The sequence below is a fragment of the Microtus oregoni genome, unplaced genomic scaffold (assembly GCF_018167655.1).
Source record: "Microtus oregoni isolate MIOR12 unplaced genomic scaffold, Mior012 000002F_ref0000024, whole genome shotgun sequence".
Taxonomy (NCBI): Eukaryota; Metazoa; Chordata; class Mammalia; order Rodentia; family Cricetidae; genus Microtus; species Microtus oregoni.
Window position 1 is genome coordinate 27515039 of NW_024543061.1, and position 20060 is coordinate 27535098.

The 20060-nt window shown below is 44.0% G+C and overlaps 1 protein-coding gene across 1 annotated transcript; it reads left to right on the forward strand.

Annotated features, from left to right (window-relative positions):
• Positions 1-426: 426 nt before the first annotated feature.
• On the forward strand, positions 427-7112 carry Snrpg (small nuclear ribonucleoprotein polypeptide G). Its single transcript, XM_041640373.1, has 4 exons — positions 427-557; positions 3208-3230; positions 4036-4160; positions 6926-7112. Exons 1-4 carry the CDS (start codon positions 526-528, stop codon positions 6974-6976), a joined length of 231 nt encoding a protein of 76 aa, XP_041496307.1. The 5' UTR covers positions 427-525; the 3' UTR covers positions 6977-7112.
• The last annotated feature ends 12948 nt before the right edge of the window (positions 7113-20060 follow it).

Sequence of the window (20060 nt, forward strand, 5' to 3'; positions counted from 1 at the left end):
CCATTCGTTAATGTGGGTGCTTCAGGAGCCGTCACCTTCGCCTGGGTACACTTAGCAAACAAGGGGCTGCGTGGTGCAGCAGCCTGTAACCACGGGAGGCAGAGACAAGACGGGTTCTAGACCAGCGTCGACTACACGGCGAGCCAGACGCCCGCATCAATTCCACCAAAAACGGGGAGGACGAGGAAAAGGGAGGAGAAACGACGAAAATGTAAACAGAAAGAAAAAAGAAAAGAGAAGAATTTTAAAAAGTGACACAGAGAAGCGCGGAACCCGCCGTTTGAATTTCACACAAAAGCCGCTTACTCGAGGCACCGCCTCTCAGTCCTGGCCAGTCACAACACGACCGGAAGCGCGGCGCTGCTTCAGGCGGTCTTCTCAGTATCGCGAGACTAAGGTAATGCTTACCGGAAAGCGGTTGCCTCGCGCGGCGGTGACGTCAGACATCCGCGCCTGGCTTGCCGCGCGTGCGTCTGTAAGGCCGTCCGCTCCTTTCCGTCGTGCCGAGCCCGCTGAAGAGCCGCCATGAGCAAGGCCCACCCTCCTGAACTGAAGAAGTGAGTAAAGCCCACCCGGCCGAGGCCGCGCGAACCTTCCTCCCGCCTTGCCTCGGCTGCGCCCGCAGGTCCCGGTGCTCGTGGGTGCCGGAAGTGGCCCTGAAGTCCGGTCGGCATGGTTACCGCGGTGGCGGTTCTCCGCCTTCCAAAGGCGGCGGCCAGAGGGCTACCCTGCTAGGGACCAAGGCAGCAGTCTACACCGAGGCGCGTGGTTCCTGTGAGGAACCAGAAACTCACAGCTTTAAAAAGTGCATTTGGCGGGCTGGAGAGATGGCTCAGCGGTTCTTGCTGAAGACCAGGGTTCAGTTCCCATCACTCACATGCAGCTCACAACTGTAACTCAAGATCTTACACCCTCAGCCGGGCGGTGGTGGCGCACGCCTTTAATCCCAGCACTCGGGAGGCAGAGGCAGGCGGATCTCTGTGAGTTCGAGGCCAGCCTGGTCTACAAGAGCTAGTTCCAGGACAGGAACCAAAAGCTACGGAGAAACCCTGTCTCGAAAAATCAAAAAAAAAAAAAAAAAAGATCTTACACCCTCACACAGACATACATGCAGGCAAAACACCAATGCACATGAAATAAATTATTTTTTAAAGTGCATTTGGGAAGCCGGACTTGGTGGCTCACTACTTTAATCCCAGCACTCGGAGGCCGAGACCAGCCTGCTCTACACAGCAAGTTCCAGGAGAGTTAGGGCTGTTACACAGAGGGTCAATACTCAGGAGGTTGAGGCAGGAGGATTACCGCGCGTTCCAGGACAGTCTAGGCTAAAAAGTGAGACCCTGACACAAACAGAATGTATTTGTATTCCTTTGGACTTTTGGAAGTACCGTTCCTCTTTCTTTTCTCTTTGTAAAAATTTTTAAGTTTATAGTGAAGTTTTTTTATCTGTGTGTGTGTGTTTGATGCCCACAGACATGTTTGTGCACGTGGGTGCAGTGCCTACGGAAGCCAGAGAGGACTTCTGATCTGGATTCGGTGGAGCAGTTAGTTGTGGGAAGTTGTGAGTTCCTTGGCGTGGGTACTTAATGCCAAACTCGTGTTCTCTAGAAAGCAGAAAGTGCTGAGCCATTTCTCCAGCCCCAAGAATTAGGTTTCTGATGCATAAACACACTTACTTGCCTTCTTGCATGCAAGTGAAATTTAAATGTTGTGTGGTATCTTGCCCTGGTCATAAGTCCGTAGAAGAGCATCCGTTTTCTAATCAGAGACAGCTAGTTTTTGCATATTTTTAATCTGTGCTCAGTAAAATCAACCAGTAAGACGTCGGTGAGTTCGACAGGACCTAGTTTAAAGCTTTGGTCTCCTTGGACACTACTGACTGGCCTGAGCCTGTCGCATATGTAAGGTTGAGATTCTGCAGGGTGCAAGATTAATACTGGGTCGTTTATCTGGCCACACAATCTGCTTTATGTATATAGCATGTTTATTACTGGTCCTGTAAAGACGCCAGTGTACGGAAAAGGTCATATTTACTAATTTTGTATTTGAGTGCACATTTTTTATCAAAGAAACCTCTATCTGAAACCTTCATTTTTAGTTGGATCTGTTAAAGATCTATTAAACCATAATGTGGACATTTTAAAAAGCAGAAATTACCTTGCACTGTTGGTTTTATTAACGCGCTTGTGAATGAAGTCTTATATTTTCTGGATTCATTGGAATTGGCAAAAAATGATCATTGGTTTAAAAAAAAAAAAAGAACTGTTCTCTACTTGTAATCTTAAATGCCCTTTGAGTCTTTACAGATGTACTTGGGCCTTTCAGAGACTGGAACTAGTGGTTGTGTCTGTATTAATTGTGTTTTGACTTTGGTTGGTTGGTTTGTGGTGTTGTGGTTGAGGCAGGGCCTTATGCATGCTGTTCTATTCCTGAACTTTATTCCCTGTTCCCTGAAGTTTGGTGCCTTCTCTTCTCATCCTTAGATTTTAGGAATTGTAAAATACTGTTAGATTTGCCTCTTTTATTTTCTCATAAGTCCCTCTTCTACCACTTGCTCCTAGTTTAGCATAACAAAGTGGTTCTTAATCATGTCTAAACCATTATCTCAGCAGTTTCCAAGTTGAGCTCCCTGTCCTGAGTGCATTCCCCTTTCCACCTCTTTTTCTTTTATAGTTTTCTTTTTAGATTTTATTTATTATGTATACAGTGTTCTGCCTGCATGCCAAAAAAGGACACCAGATCTCATTATAAATGATTGTAAGCCTCCGTGTGGTTACTGGAAATTGAACTCAGGACCTCTGGAAGAGCAGCCAGTGCCCTTAACCTCTGAGCCATCTCTCCAGCTCTTAAAATGTGTTGTCACTAGTAAGTCTTGGAGCTGATGGAGTCTGCTGTAACAGCCCTTTTGTAGCTTGCTCTGTAGACCAGGCTGGCCTTGAACCTGAGATCCTCCTGCCTTTGCCTCCCGAGTACTGAGATTAAGGTGTGTGCATTTCAGCGCAGATGGGATGTTCAAGAGCTAAAGTTACAAGTGGTGTGGCGTGGGTGTTGGAAACTGGTCTCAGGTCTTCTGGAGGAATATCAAGCTCCTGAGTATCAACACCTGAGCCATCTTCTCTAGCCCCAGAATATTATTTTAATTTAGCTGATTCTGTGTTTTTTTATACTTTTTTAAGTAGGTCATAATTTTTACTCTTGCTTTTTCAGATTTATGGACAAGAAATTATCATGTAAGTTTCTTACCAACTTAATTTCTCTGTTTCTTTTTGTCTTAGCAATATATAATCTTTGGAGACAATATAAATTTAAAGTACACAAATCTAATTCATCTCCATTCAGATTTCTCAGAGTTCCAGCTAGACTTTTTTTTTTTTGCCTAATTTCTAATTGCCAATACCTAATACTTTATATCATCTGTGTCTCCCTGACATCAGAATTGGGAGTTAGTTGCCAATGTTGTGATATTTGAAACTTTATCAACTGTTTTTTCTTTAAACAAGCTACCAAGGATATCAGGCAAGCAGCAATTGCTGGTTTTTGTAAATATGTAGAAAATACAGCCTTTACCTGACCCATGCATGAAGTATATTGAAATTTTAAAATACAGGGGTTTTAACCTTCATTTAATTCTCTAATCTACAATACAACAGCTCTTAACCTTGAACCCTGCTATTTGAAATTTTGGTTCCTTTGTGTAAAGATAATATAATACATCTTATATATGTTGGGGAGGCTTTGTTGGTGGGGAGTCGTTGACACAGGGTCTTGACAGGGTCTTGCTGTGTGGTCTCAGACTCCTTGTGAATCAGCCCTCCTTCGTTATGCCAAGTGTTGGGATTATAGACATGAGACATCACATGTAATGTCTTCATAGGTCCTAAAAGCTAAAATGTAGGAAAGGAAGAACTAAAACATTAGGCTGGTGTTGGGCAGATAGTAAGGGTATGGGGTAGTGGTCACACATCCCAACATCCTCCCTGATATGTGATGGATGGTTGACAGTTAAGGGCTTTTTTGACACTTTTCCCCTTACAGTGAAGTTAAATGGTGGCAGACATGTACAAGGCATACTTCGGGGCTTTGATCCCTTTATGAATCTTGTCATTGATGAGTGTGTGGAGATGGCAACTAGTGGGCAACAGAATAACATCGGCATGGTGGTAAGTAAAGGTGGATGTCAGGGTTTTGTTTAATATGTCTTCACTTCGCTTATCAACTTCTCGGATTAAATCCAAGTTAGTTACCCTATGAAAGGCAAATAAAAGGAAAGATTGAGACTTTGAATTTCGTTTTATCTATGGACACATTCAACTGTGATAATATTCCCGCTATCTCTAGATAAAATCTCATCTCTGCAGACCCTTCTCAGCATAGGTCTTGAAACAGCTAGCTGATGGAAACCGTTTTTGAACTTTGTCCTATAAGACATGACCATTCGTAGCCAGACCTGATTACAGTAAAAATTCTCTAACACACATATGATACCCCAGGATATCTTGTTGATACTATACAGGTTTCAGGAGTTGGCCAAAATGGCTTGGCTGTTTTTATTTGTTTAATTATTTTTATTTGGTGTATATGGATGTTTTGCCTGTGTGTATATCTGTGTGTCATGCGTTTGCCTGGTGCCTATGGAGGCCAGAAGAGAGTGTCAGATCCTCTGGAACTGGAGGTGCAGATAGCCAGTACTGTGAACCACTCTCTCCAGCCCCTGGCTCAGCACTTAAGAGCACTTGTTGATCTTGCAAAGGGCTGGGTTTTTTTTTTGTTTGTTTGTTTTTATTTTTTTATTTTTTATTTATTTATTTATTTTGGTTTTTGAGACAGGGTTTCTCTGTGGTTTTGGAGCCTGTCCCTGGAACTAGCTCTTGTAGACCAGGCTGGTCTCGAACTCACAGAGATCCACCTGCCTCTGCCTCCCAAGTGCTGGGATTACTGGGTTTTGATTCCTAGCGCCCAAGCTGCAGCTGCCAACCATCCTTAACCCCAGCTCCAGGGTATCTAGTGCCCTCCTCTGACCTTCCTGGGCACCAGACGTGCAGCCAAAACTTTCATGTAATAAAAAACTTTAATATAAAATAAGTAATCAGGAAAAATACAGGTTTGGGGCCCACAAATGTAGCTCAGTGTTATAATACTTACCTAGCACACACAGGCCACTACTTTGCATACTTGGCATGAATGCTAAACATTATGACAGCCATTTATGACCGAAAATAAGATAAACCAGAAAGGGGGGTGGGTAAGATAAGGTTCTGGCTGTACGACCTGGAACTCAGGGTACTCCTTCAAGCTCTGAAAGGGCTGGGGTTACCGGTTTGAGCAGCCACCATATGCAACTGAGCTTTCGTACTAGACATGGACTTTCCCACATTCATTAAACAGTAGTCCTGTGGCCACAGAAGAAAGGTTTGAAAGGTTTTTGTGTTCCTCAGTAAGACACGGTATTTAAATTGCAGGACATGCATGTCTTATATACCATAGTCCTCATAAGTGGTACGCCCAGATTTGTACAAGGACATTCTTGTGATAAGAAGTCATATCCTCTCTCCCTACTCCCCCATCTTAGTTAGGGTTTCTATTGTTCTGATGAGACAACATGATCACAGCAACTCTGCTAAAGGAGAACGTTTAATTGGGTCTTGCTTACAGTTCGAAGATTTAGTCTATTATCATTACAGGAAGCATATAGACAGACAATAGTGTGTAACTGAGAGTTCTACATCTGGATCCATATGTAACAGGGAGAGAGCTTGACGCAGGGCCTGGCTTGAGCTTGTGAAACCTCAAAGCCCGTGCATGTCCTCTGAGCCTGTAAGGACCATTTTCCTTCTAACATCTAAGGTGAAAGTATGACCTCAGCCACTGAGCTCAGTGCCCAGCCCCTTGGACTTTTTGGTTTTGCTCAGTCTGGTAGTAGCAAGGTAAAGGTAGCCCCTTTTACTATTTTACTCATGTATTTTAAATGATTTTTTTACATCATTTCAGATTAAAAGCTTATGGTATTGCTTATTTCAGAGCTCAGTGTGGTGATGCACACCTCTAATCTTACCCCTCAGAATCTTAGTGCAATAATAATAATGATTGCTATTCTCAGGAGTATAAATTTATTGGCCCTGTTTAAAGATGAAGAAACAGCTGACGGTTGGCACAATCCTGTAACCCTGGTTCCCAAAAGCTAAGTCACAATGACTTGGCGTCTCATAAAGCTAATCATTACTTTCCAGTCCTGATATCATGGTTTCAGTCTCTTCTAATAGGCCTGGGAGACGTGGTGCTTTACTTCTTGTTGGTGTTGCTTTTGTTTTTTGTTTGTTTTCCTTAAAACAGTATTTCATTGTGCATCCCTGGGTGACCTGGAACTCAGAGAGATCCTTCTGCCTCTGAGTTACTGGGATTAAAGGTGTGTGCCACCATACCTCACTTGTGTCTTTTTTTTTTTAATATTTATTTATTATGTATATAATATTCTGTTTGTGTGTATGCCTGCAGGCCAGAAGAGGGCACTAGACCCCATTACAGATGGTTGTGAGCCACCATGTGGTTGCTGGGAATTGAACTCAGGACCTTTGGAAGAGCAGGCAATTCTCTTAACCTCTGAGCCAGCTCTCCAGCCCCCTCACTCGTGTCTTGATTTAAAAATTAACTTGGTCCCAGCCAGGTGGTGGTGGTGCATGCCTTTAATCCCAGCACACAGAAGGCAGAGGCAGATAGATCTCTGAGGTCGAAGCCAGCCTGGTCTACAAGAGCTAGTTTAGGACAGGCTTCAAAGCTATAGAGAAACCCTATCTCAAGAATGAATGAATAAGATAAGTAACTTTAACTTGGTTCCTGTGGTTTGAGAAAAGCCTCACTGATGTGTCATATTAGAAAAGTATTATTTGTCTTTTAGATTAATTATTTTCGACTGACTTTTTTTCTCTAGGTCATACGAGGAAACAGCATCATCATGTTAGAAGCCTTGGAAAGAGTCTAAACAATGGCTGTTCGGCAGAGGAGTCCACATACTTCCCTGAAGGACTGTTTGACTTGGGTGTAGAATTGAGTCATGTACATTTTCATAAAAAAAAAAAAAAAACCTTTTTGCTAAATAAACTTTTGTGATACTCAGAGTACATGCATCTCTGGTGTTCTGAATGTTGAAGTTGAGTAGTTACTCTTCTCACACCAGATGTTCTTGAGCTGTTTTATGAACTCAAGTAGAAGCTTCTTGACTCAATATGAAAAGAGATAAGAAATCAGTAACATGCCAACGCCTTTAATCCCCCAGCACTTGGGAGGTAGAGGCAGGCAGATCTCTGAGTTTGAAGCCAGCCTTGTCTACAGAGCGAGTTCCAGGACTGGCTCTATAGCTACTTAGAAACCCTATCTCAAAAAAGAAAAGAAGGAAGTCAGTAACACTGAGCAAATGGGCTACAAATGTATGACTTTCAAACATTAGTTCTAGTGCCTTTGACCTCCTGTGACTTCAAATTTGGGTTGAGTCCCTTATACAAAATTCTTGGGACAAAGGAGTTTCATGTTTATCATATGCCATGCCATGATCTGCCTTCGTTACTTTTCTGTTGCTGTGGGAAAACACCATGACCAAAACAATTTACAGGGGAAAAAGTTTGAGGGGGGACGGGGCTTACAGTTTAGAGGATGAGTCTATGACCATCATGATAAGGAGCATGGCAATGGGCAGACATGGTGCTGGAGCAGTGGCCTGGGCTTTTTGAACTTGCAAAGCCTACCTCTAGTAGCACGTCTAATCCTTCCAATCAACTGGGGACCAAGTATTCAAGTACATGAGCCAATGACCGTTCTCAGTGAAGCCACATGAGTTACAGAATTCTTCTGGCATTATGTTAGATGTTGAAAAGCTTTAGCTTTTTGAGTATTTTAGGTTAGGATGCTACATTGCAAGTATACTTTAGCAGGACTGGTAGCCCAGGGGTGGTCGCTTAACAGGCTGAAGGACTTGGGTTCAAAACGCCAACTCTGAGCCACTCCATCCCCACTAAAATAACCCTGAGTTTAGTACAAGAGCAGTAACACAAGACGCAGCATCGCTACTTATGTCTGACTTAATCATAAAGTGGACAGTAGTTGTTTTTTTAATCTTTTTTGTTGTTGGAGTTTTTGTCTTTGAGACAGGGTCTCACTGTGCAACTCTGTCCTGGAACTTGCTGTGTAGACCAGGCTAGCCTCAAAACTCAGCTTACCTCTGCCTCCCCAGTGCTAGGACTGTGTGTGCCACCGTGCCTTGCTAGTGGGGAGAAATTGTGAAGAGTAGGAACAGGCTTCAAAGAACAGCCTTCCTTTATAAGGCGATGCCACCCAGCCCAGGCCTCACAAACTGGAGGCTGCATTCTAGCCCTCAGTCTTTCAAGCAAAGATGTGACCTTTTTTGTGCCTCTGGGTGTGTGTAAAGGAAACCTGTGAAGGATGGTATGTGCACAGGGAGCTCCTGGAACAGCAGAGTGGCTCTAACAAGCCATCATCAAAGGTGGCTGCTGCGGACTCAGCTAAATCTAGTTGAGGCTGAGTGTGGTACTGAACGCTTTTAATGCCAGCATGGCAGAGGTAGGTGGATATCCGAGTTCAGGGTCAGCCTGGTCTAGTGGTGAGCTCCAGACCAACCAAGGCCATCTGACAAGACTTTTGTTTTGATTGTGGCTCTCAGGGATGGAACTGCTGTGAAACAGTGACAGTGTCCTGCACATCTGTTGGATAGATAGTACAGCCCATTATTCAGGCAACTCTGAGAGTCGTTAGTTCTTCAATACATAGGCAGCCATCCTGTGTAGCCAGACTTTAATAATTCTCACTGTGAGCCAGGCGGGTGGTGGCTCACGCCTTTAATCCCAGCACTCAGGAGGCAGAGGCAGGCAGATCTCTGAGTTCGAGACCAGCCTGGTCTACAAGAGCTAGTTCCAGAACAGGCTCCAAAGCCACAGAGAAACCCTGTCTTGAAAAACAAAAAAAAAAAAAATGATTTTCACTGTGTTGTGGGAGTTCTATTATGCTTTTTCCTTTGGGAAATTTTGTGAGGACTTTGAAGGATGAAAATGTATAAAATGGTAGCTTTAAATAATTCTTTGAAAAAAAAATCCCTGCCACCGTAGAATCATATCTGCACACAGGAATCCCCGTTGTGCCCTCCTGGTGACATGGAGAAAAGGAAGGGTGGAGATTTGCTAACTGGGCACACCTAACCCCAAGTATGAAGGGCGTGCAGTCCAGATCCAGAGCTTGGACCGTTAAGGGCAAGAGTTCAGTTAATAAGTATAGAGAGAGCAGAATGATACTGTATAACGGAAGAAGAACAAGACATCAGAACCTTCCCTTTCTGAGTGCATATGAGGGGAACAGGCCCATATAGTAAGACTAAAACACAAAGGGACACAATCAGTGTTTGCAGTACCACCATGCCCCTTGAAGGAAAACTACTCTTAAAGTGTAGTGGAGTGTCTGGTCCCCAAGGGAGTCCTTTCCCAAAGTCAGGCGTCTGGAAAAGGGCCTCCATTCCCTCAGGGGCTTGAGGAAAGTTCCTGCTTGCTAAGAGCAGTCTTTTTCCTTATCTCTGGTAGGAGGAACTTGTGCCCCTAACACTGACTAATGAACCTTTGAGAACAGGCATTTACATACTTGCTGAATTTACCACTTTTGTCTGGGAGCTGGCTACTTTCATCCCTGACTCACTGAGTCTGCAATTATATTGTGCAGTTATAGAGCATAATAGGCGCAGGCTTTTTTCAGTAAACAGGCAGCCATCCCAACACACCCTCAGATCTCTCACATCAGGTCGGTCTCCTCCTTCCCTTGGCCAACCCCGCACCTCCTCTTCAGGACCTGAACCCACAGGAGCTGGACTCTGGCAGGTCTCTGTTCAGTTTCTTTAAAAGGACCCAACCTCCTAGTTGGAAAGCATATGGTGGGCCCTAGGGTAAGAATTTCAACCTCTGCTGCTCCAGCCATAGGGTTATGGGCGCCTGTGCAGCCTGAAATCTGAATGCAAATCCTCATACTTGAACACTAGAGGTAAGTCCTCGCTTACCCATTGAGTCATCATCCCCTGCATTCTCTGCAGCTTAGTTTTTCCTTTACTGTCAGTCAAGGTCTCTGGGTTGTGTGTCTTTCCAGGGAACTGGAACTCTGTTCCCCTCCAGCTCCTGCCCTGTCCTTTACTGTGGAGAGGAAGGCAGGATCATTATCTCCTTAAGGAGTCAGAGGTTCCAGAGCTGGAGGTAATGTCCTTATGTAAACTCAAGTCACTTGGGAGATTTTTTTGTGTGTGTTTCAGGGACTTGCCTCAGTCCAGCTTGAGAAAACAGTGACTAGAACAGTGTGTTGTTCCCCATGGCCTCAGGTGTCTGGCTGAAACCCACTTGCCGATCTTTAAAAGGATATAGTCCCTAAAGGATGAGTTGGGACCCCTGAGCACTGGGCAGCTTTCATATTGGGCGTTCTGTGCACAACTGGTAGCTGGGTTGCTTCCTTTATTGTCTGGTGTGACCTTGACCCTCTGAGGTGTGGTTATTCAGTTAGTGGGTTTCCTTGGTAGTAAGTCCTAGTGAGTGTGGTAGCTGGGTCAAACACCAGCTTTCCTGGTGACATGACTGAGTTTTCCTTTCAATAAAAAAGGTCTTGTCCTTTATAACCCACGTACCCCCTGCCTCTCCTCTGAACACACAGGTGACGGATGAAGCCTGCCCAAGGTCTGGAGAGATGTGAAGATGAGCTCTTTTTACTATTCTATTTGTATGATAACATTTTTCAAAATATCCCGTTATTTTATTTTTATATTCATTCATTCATTTTTTGTGGGGCGTCTTGTCTACATGTATGTTTGTGCACCACATGAGTGCCTAGTGCCCATGGAGCTCAGAAGAGAACACTGAATTCACTGGAACTGGAGTTACAGATGGTCATGAGCCACCATGTGGGTGCTGGAAATTAAACCTGAGTCCTCTGCCAGAGCAACATGTCCTTTGACCACCGAACTGTAGCTAGTCTTTCTCGTCAGACTTTCTCTGGACCGCCAGTCCCCAAATAATGACATGGAGAGTTATTATTAATTATGAAATCTGGCTTTTTGCCTAGGCTTGTTCCCAAATAGCTTTTATAATTCAAATCCGCCTGCTTCTATTTATCTGCACTCTTCCACAGGTCTCTTTACCACTCCTCCACTGTGTCTGGCTGGCTTCTGCCTCAGCAGATTCTAACCCTGAGTTCCTCTCTCTGCCCAGAAACCCCACCTAACTTCTGCCTAGCTATTGGTCGTTCAGCTTTTTATTAAGCCAATCACATTGACACATCTCCACACAGTGGTCAAATATCTCACAACACTGAGCCTTCTCTCCAGACCGCATGAAAGGATTTTCTCATATATTTAAGATTGGATTATATTCTATGGCATGTGTACATGGTGTCTAGTTGATAATCACATTCACATCTATATCCACCCCATTTTCCTCTTTTATAATTTAATGAGATTTGTCTGCAGTGCTGACGGCAGGTCATTACTTTTAAATTATTTTATCTGATGTGTATGGATATTTCCTACATGTTCAGTTGAAACCTACTGCTCACTTCTGCTTCATCAGGAAAGCCCCATTCCTCCCTCCCTCCTTCCCTTCCTCTCTCTCTCTCTCTCTCTCTCTCTCTCTCTCTCCTCCAGACCCCACCCTCTCAGAATCTCCAACAAGGGAAAGCATCAAACAGCCTAGTTCTGCATTCTTGGTGGCCATAGCAGCTCCTCCCCTGAAGTTGCCAACCCACTCAAGTCCCCACCTAAAGTGGTCACTTTTGACCACACTTGGGCACAAACCCAGTTTATGGCCGACACGTCTTCACCCCTCACCTATAATCTATGTAAGCTCCCTGCTTTAGTTCGGGTGTGTGACTTTCTGGCCTCTATCTCTAGGACTAGAGAGCTCACCAGGGAGTTGCTTTGCTCAAATAAACAATCTGTTCTTTTACTTTTCCTCTTTGGCTTGATCTGGCTTACTGTGTCAGCAGAAAAACAGTATTATTGTAATATAAAAAAATTAGTACAGGGCTGGAGAGATGGCTCAGTGGTTAAGAGCATTGCCTGTTCTTCCAGAGGTTCTGAGTTCAATTCCCAGCAACCACATGGTGGCTCACAACCATCTGTAAAGAGGTCTGGCGCCCTCTTCTGGCCTTCAGGCATACACACAGAGACAGAATATTGTATACATAATAAATAAATTTAAAAAAAAATTAGTACAGCCTGTATGTCTATGCACTACATGCATGAAGTAACCACAGAGACTAGAAAAGGACATTGAATCCCCTTGAACTGGGGTTACAGATGAGTGTAAACCAACATCTGGGAACTGAACCCAGGTTATCTCTGGTCATGTTCTTAACCATTGAGCCTTGACTCAATGTACGGCCCATATTTCTACATGGTATGGCGTCCACAATCTCAGGCCACAGTTTGCACCTGCCACACAGAGGTGGTCACCCAGCATTTACAGATAGGCTGTCTCCAGGGTCAGGATGTTGTTCTGCTCCTTCTTTGTAATTTGGAGGATGCCTGGGTTAAAGTTGCTAATTTGGCCTACATGACAGAGCAGGAAGATAGGGAGATATGACAGAGAGGGCAGAGAAAGATGTGAACGAGACTAAAGTCATTCACCTGGTTACCTAGGAAACAAAATGCTAATGAATTTACCCTCGATTTACATTTTGGCATAAAGGCTGTTTGAAGAATAAACACAAGGGGGCTGGAGAGATGGCTCAGAGGTTAAGAGCATTGCCTCCTCTTCCAAAGGTCCTGAGTTCAATTCCCAGCAACCACATGGTGGCTCACAACCATCTGTAATGGGGTCTGCTGCCCTCTTCTGGCCTGCAGGCATACACACAAACAGAGTATTGTATACATAATAAATAAAGAAATATTTTTTTTAAAAAAAAAGAATAAACACAAGGAATTTTCAGGATGTAAACTTAGGATTTCATGAGGGATCATTGAGAATCTCCCTCCCAAAAAAGCCATGTGAGTTGTGTCTTTAATGCCAAGCCTCCCCTCTGGTTCTGAGAAATAATGTATGGTCTGGGCTAGTACCGGACCACGACAACTCAACCCTCGCCCCATTTTCTTTATCTGTTCTACTTATTAGCATCATTGTTCATAGTGTAGGAACTATAGAAATGCAAACATCTTTGGGGATCCTGATGTCAGGATTTAAGTGTTTACTTTAATCTAGATATGTGCTGTTTTTATTAGTGAGTTCACTATAGTGAACACATTTTAAAAATAAAACAAGCTAGAGAATTGAATATTTTCCCTAACATATAAGTAGGAACACAAAAGTACAACCACTATTCAGAAAAATGCAAAACTATAACCAGAAATAGTCAAATACAAAAATAAATACAAATTGGGAATAATAACAAGTATTGAAGAGGATGTGGAGAAATTAAAGTATATTACACTACTGGTAGAAATGTAAATGTCACAACCACCAGGCCAGTATAGGAGAGCTTCAGATTTTAAAAGAGAACCATCATATTTTCTAGCATCTCCTTTTCTGTGAATATATGATAAATATTTTAAATCATTTAAATTCAAAACAACGGTTTATGTTATCACTTCTTTCAAGGCAAGGTCCAGTGGTGCACACCTATAATCTTAGTTCTCTGGATTTGAGCACCGTAGTGACCATAACGTATCTCTGTGATAGGGATTATGGTCCCTGTTTAAAGAGAGCAGACCAGGTGAGGTGGCACGGGCAGGGAATGCCAGCACTCAGGAGGCTTGAATCACAGTGACTTGTAAACAGGCACTGTGCTTTCATTTCCAGCCACCCAGATCTGAATAATCACACAAAGACCATATTGATTACAACACTGTTTGGCCAATGGCTCAAGCATATTCCTAGCCAGCTCTCATATCTTAAATTAACCTATTTCTATTAATCTGTGTATCCTCGCAAGGCTGTGGCTTACCAGTAACGTTCTAGTGGTAAGGTTCTAGTGTCTTTCTCCTTGGGCAGCTACATGGCCTCTCCCTGACTCTGCCTTCTTTCCTCCTCTATCTCTGCTTGGAATTCCCACCTTGCTATATTCTGCCCTGCTATAGACCAAAGCAGCTTCTTATTAATCAATGGCAATAAAACATTCAAAGCATACAGAGGAGAACCCCACATCAGTGACTGGGCATCTCATAAAGTTTAGAACTCTCCAATTTAGATATGGATCTCTTCCAGCAGACCTCTGTGGTTTCATGTCCCCCAAGAGGCATCTTGTAAGCCTTTTCTCCTCCTCCTACCATTGTGTTCCTATGTTCTAATCATTTGGGTGTTTGTTTGTTTGAGACAGGGTTTCTCCGTGTAACAGTCCTGACTATCCTGGATCTCACTCTGTAGACCAGTCTGGCCTCAAACTCACAGAGATTGTGTGTCTCTGCCTTCCAAGTTCTGGGATTAAAGGTGTGCACCACCACTGCCCAGCTGTTCTAACCATGTTGTACCAGAACAGAGATGCAATTCAGAATACCAGCATAGCCTGCCTACGGCCCTGCGTTCAAACTGAGCAAACCCCCATGTGCCACATGCACAATAACCTCTCCAAGAGAGATAAGAACAGGGACACGCAATGTGACTGCTTGTGTCTGACATGATCATTACGTGGAAGTCATTGCAAAGGGTACAAACAGGCTTTCATAATATGTGTGCCGGTTCCTGAGGCAAGGATTCTAATTGGTCTTAATAATAAAAACCTGAAGTCAGCAATTGGGGGTGAAAGCTGAAGGATCAGAGAAGCAGCCACTAGTTCTTACCTCTACGAAATCCTGAGACCCAAGGGGCCAAGATCCTGTCCTTTCCTGAAGATCAGAGTGCAGAGCTAGCCACACTAGTTAGCCATAGAGGTCAGGCAGTAGTGACACACACCTTTAGCCCCAGCACTCAGAAGACAGGAGGGGCAAACCGATCTCTGTGAGCTCAAGGTCATCCTGGGAAAGAAGAGACCCAGAGTTAAGTGGTGGTGGCTCACAACTTTAATCCCAGCGCTTGGGAGGTGGAGACAGGAAGTGATATGGCTGGGTGGAAAGAAGAATCTAAGCCAGGAGGAGACAGGACCTCAGGATTCAGTCTGAGGTTTTGTAGAGACAACATTCGGTCTGAGGAATTTATAGAGCAAAGAACTAGTGGCTGGCTGCTCTGTTTCTCTGATATTTCAGCTTTCACCTCCTAATATCTGACTCTAGGCTTTTATTATCAAGACCAATTAGAATTCACACTCCTGAGAAGGACAATAAGAATGCTGTTCAACACACAGCCATCCAGCTGAGCTGACCTATACCTCACAAACCCAAGAGATGTGCGCTGCAGGTGACAGCCTTCTAACCGTCAATTATTCCAAGCAAAGGCTTGAGATGTGTGTTTGTGATCTGAGAAAAGGCCTGAGCTCCTGAGCTAAAAGCTGTGGAAATGGTACGTGCACATGTGTGAGCTTCTTCTAGAACGGCACAGTATTCTGACAAGCCGTAGTTGAAGGCTGCTGCTGTATGCTCAGCTACAGCTTCTACTTGTCAGGCCACCGTGAAAGGGCAGCCAGTGGGACAGACACAACGAAGGGACAAAGCCTCCAGAACATTTCCTGTGGAGCCAGTCTTCAACATCTGTCACATGGGAGCAAAAAAATGTTGAGCATATGGCACTTTGGCCTATTTTTCTGATCTTTGGGGAAAGTTTTTAAGCTGTAAACTAGGTTGGGATTTCAATGACCCATTTGAAGGCCATCCTTTTCCTTAATCTACAGCACAGGCCATGCTGTGAAGCTATTGGTAGACCAGTTAGCTAAGATTTCCCACAAGTGTCTTCCTGATGGTTTGGACTTAGTATCCTATAGTTACAAACTACATCAGGGCTCTCCAAACCACTCTGGTATCTCTGTATATCTTATGTCTCTTGACCTAGTACCAAAGAGTCTGAAATTTTCATATTTCCTCTTTTTAAAAATGTGGCCAAAAACCAGGCATGGAAGAGTAACCCTTTCTTTTAATCCCAGCACTCAGGAGGCAGAGGAAGGCAGATCTCTGTGAGATCAAGGCCAGCCTGGTCTAAATAATGAGTTCCAGGACAGCCTGGGCTACAAAGAGAGACCCTGTCTCAAACTAAGTAAATGAATTAATTAACTTAATTCAAAAGGCCTAAAGGGCTAGAGCATGGTCCAGCAGTTAAGACGGCTTGCTGTTCTTCCAGAGGATCTGAGTTCAGTTGCCAACACTCACACTGGACACCGTCACAAACTCCCTCTTTTGGCCTCTGTGGACATACCCATAAATGCATGCATATACATTGATATGGAATAAGGTTAAAAAAAAAAACCCCGACTAATTATCAGAGTTTCTTAAAGCACTATTTGTACTGCTCCTTCTCAAGCATGATTTTACTCTCTACTTGGAACAGAATGACCTAGAGATGTGGCTGAAACAATGGGCTGTTGCTCTTAACAACCTGACCACGAAAGCTTACCCTGCCATCTAGAATTTGTGCCTTTAAAAAACAAAAAGCTGGGGGCTGGAGAGATGACTCAGAAGTTAAGAGATGGCTCAGAGTTAAGAGCACTGGCTGCTCTTCCAGAGACCTTGAGTTCAATTCCCAGCAACCACGTGGTGGCTCACAGCCCCTTATGATGAGATCTGATGTCCTCTGCTGGCGTGCAGGCAGAACACTACATATAATAAATAAGTAAATCTTTTTGTTGTTGTCGTTTTGTTTTTGGTACAAGTTTTCTCTGTGCAGCTTTGAATCCTGTCCTGGTACTCTCTCTGTAGACAAGGCTGGCCTTGAACTCACAGAGATCCACCTGCCTCTGCCTCCATAGTACTGGGATTAAAGGCATGAGCTACCATTGCCCAGCAATAATTAAATCTTTTTTAAAAATTGGAAAAAAAATGAGCTGACTGCCAAGTTCACGTCTGTAAAATCTTGCTTGCTCATCCTCCTAGTGGTTTTAAAATAGAAAATGAGAAGACAAACTGGTCCTCGGATGGAGGCCTTTTAGGAGTTATCCTGGCTTTGGTCCACGAATGAATACATCTCCTCTCTTCCTCTCTTATTGGTATTGGAGTGCTTATTCCCAAAAGATTCTTGCAGAGCCGGGCGATGGTGGTGCATGCCTTTAATCCCAGCACTCGGGAGGCAGAGGCAGGCAGATCTCTGTGAGTTCGAGACCAGCCTGGTCTACAGAGCTAGTTCCAGGACAGGCTCCAAAGCCACAGAGAAACCCTGTCTCGAAAAACCAAAAAAAAAAAAAAAAAGATTCTTGCAACATACATAGAGACACACGCATGCACATAAATAAAATTTTAAACTCTTATTTAAAAAAAAAATGTCGGGGACTGGAGAGATGGCTCAGAGGTTAAGAGCACTGGCTGCTCTTCCAGAGGTCCTGAGTTCAGTTCCCAGCAACCACATGGTGGCTCACGGCCATCTGTGATGATATCTGGTGCCCAATTCTGGCCTGCGGAGATACATGTTGACAGAGCACTGCGTGCATAATAAATAAATAAATATTTAAAAAAAATGTCCTAAGCCTCAAAAAGCCCAAAAGAATTCAAACAAAAAGAAAGAGATGAGCTGGCTATATAACATTTGCCTGGGATATAAGGGATCCCGGTTCAGCTCCCAGGACAACAAAGGAAAAAAAATGAAAAGACAGGCATGGTTCCCTAGCAACCTTAGGGAGGATGTGCCAGTGTTTTCAATCTAAAGGGCTGAGAACTCATAAGAAATGTCGTTTCTGTACTTCTCCAGACGGTGGCAAAAAAAGCTGTCAGGGCTGGCCACAGCACAAGGATCCAAAAGAACCCCCCTGAAACATGTTAGTTTAACAGCTCTGTGGGAAGGACTTCCCTTCTGTCACTAGTAGGGGACACCCTACTTGGATGCTGTAGCATTGTGGGCATGGCACTCACTTCAGGGCTGGCTCCCAATTTTAACTCTGGGGTTCTAGAGAAAAGACCTATCCAGAAATCCTAGGGCACTATCTACATTCAACAGTCCAAACCAGAGGGAAAACAGGCAGAAGAGTTGGTGAGAAACAGGAAAGGAAATTTCCTTCCAGTAAGGAGAGGCTGTAGAGTAATATTTGTCTTACAGTTAAATAAAGGGGGAAGAAGAACAGACTAGAACAGAACGGAACAAGTCTGCATGCCAAGGACTTGCAGTGAGTGCCACAGAAGATACCTCTGCAAGGGTGGGCTGTTGGGCTGGGGAGTCTCCATTTGGTGCCAAGGAAGCCCACTGGGGGCTGAGGGGGTTGCTGCTGCTCAGGCTCCGGCTCCATGTGCTTGGCAAAGTACTTTCCAATCAGGCCTGATTCTGTGGGAGGAACTGCTGGGGTTATCCAGCAGATCAGTGACCGTGGAGTTTAAAATAAAGTATGGTTGCCAGATGTGATCTCATACACACCTTTAATCCCAGCACTCCAGAGTCAGAAGCAAGTATATTTCTGTGAATTTAAGACTGCTCCCTTCACCTTCAATGCCTTGTATTCCCACAACCCTGACAGATCACTAAGCCTCACTAGGCCTCTGTTCAGGAGCTCCAGATTAGCTTCACCCCTAGGCAATGACTTGATTTTACTGCTCTGTCAGGGACTGGCATGGGAAGGAGCCGGATGATAGGAGAGCAAAAATTTCCACAGTATAACAATCAGAACCACCGCTTGGAGCCTGACCCAAGTGACTTATGATGTCTTAAATATTCAGACCTTAATTCCTAATTCCCTACATGGGCAATCTCAAAGCAGATCTGATACTGTAAGGTGTACTACTGAAGAAGATAATGAGGGGCTGGAGAGATGGCTCAGTGGTAAGGAGCACTGGCTGCTCTTCCAAGGAACTTGGGTTTGATTCTCAGCATCTACATGACAGCTCACAACCATCTGTACCTCTAGTTCAAGGGGTATCTGATACCCTTTTCTCGTTTCTGCAGGCACTAGGCACACGTGCAGTCCACAGACATACATGCAGACAAACACATATACACATCAAATAATGAAATAAATCTCTCTCGCTCTTTTTTTTTTTTTTTTTTTTTTTTGGTTTATCAAGACAAGGTTTCTCTGTAGCTTTGGAGCCTGTCCTGGAACTAGCTCTTGTAGACTAGGCTGGCCTCAGACTCACAGAAATCCCCCTGCCTCTGCCTCCTGAATACTGGGAATAAAGGTGTGCGACACCACTGCCCAGCTACAGATTTATTTATTTATTATATAGGTTACATCTTAAATTGAGCATGCTCAGAAATGCAAACCCCATTCCTGCAAAGCATCCCGTGTGAAAATGTAGTTCTGGAACATTCTTACTGTCTCTAGGGGGAGAGCATGAAGTTTTGAAGTGTACCATGAGCTGCTGGCCGTATCTTGGCTTTGAACTCCCTTGGGGCACTGTATAATCACCTCAGAAGCCTTAAGATAAGTTTCTATAAGGACTGCTCTGCAGAGAAATGCATGGCCCGTCTCCAAATGGTCTGTCTTCCTAGCACCTACAGTTGGAGCTATATACATTTTCACATTAAACTTTTGATTTGATAACTTTTTTTCTGAAACAGAGGCTCACTTAAACAGTTTTTTTTAACTTATTATTATTACTACTACTATTATTATGTTAGACAAGGTCTGAGTGCATTGTCCTGGCTGGCCTGGAACTCACTACATAGACCAGGCTAGCATCAAACTCCTAGATCTGTCTGCTTCCGCCTCCCAAGTGCAGGGATTAAAGGCGTGTGCCGCCACACCTAGCTAAAGATTTTTAAAATTTTCTTATATGTATCTGCACGTATGTCTGTGCACCAAGAATGTGCCTAGACCCCTGAAAGTGGGTTTACAAACAGTTGTGAGCTGCCATGTGGGTGCTGGGAAATGAACTCAGGTCCTCTGGAAGAGCAGCCAGTGCTCTAAACCACTGAGCCAACTCTCCCACCCACTAGCAAAATTTTAAATTATAAACCCAAATACAGCCCATTACAAAGTCCACAAACTATAGAAATTTAATTATCTTGTATTTCCCTGCATCTGCAGCCGTCCTGCCATAGGTG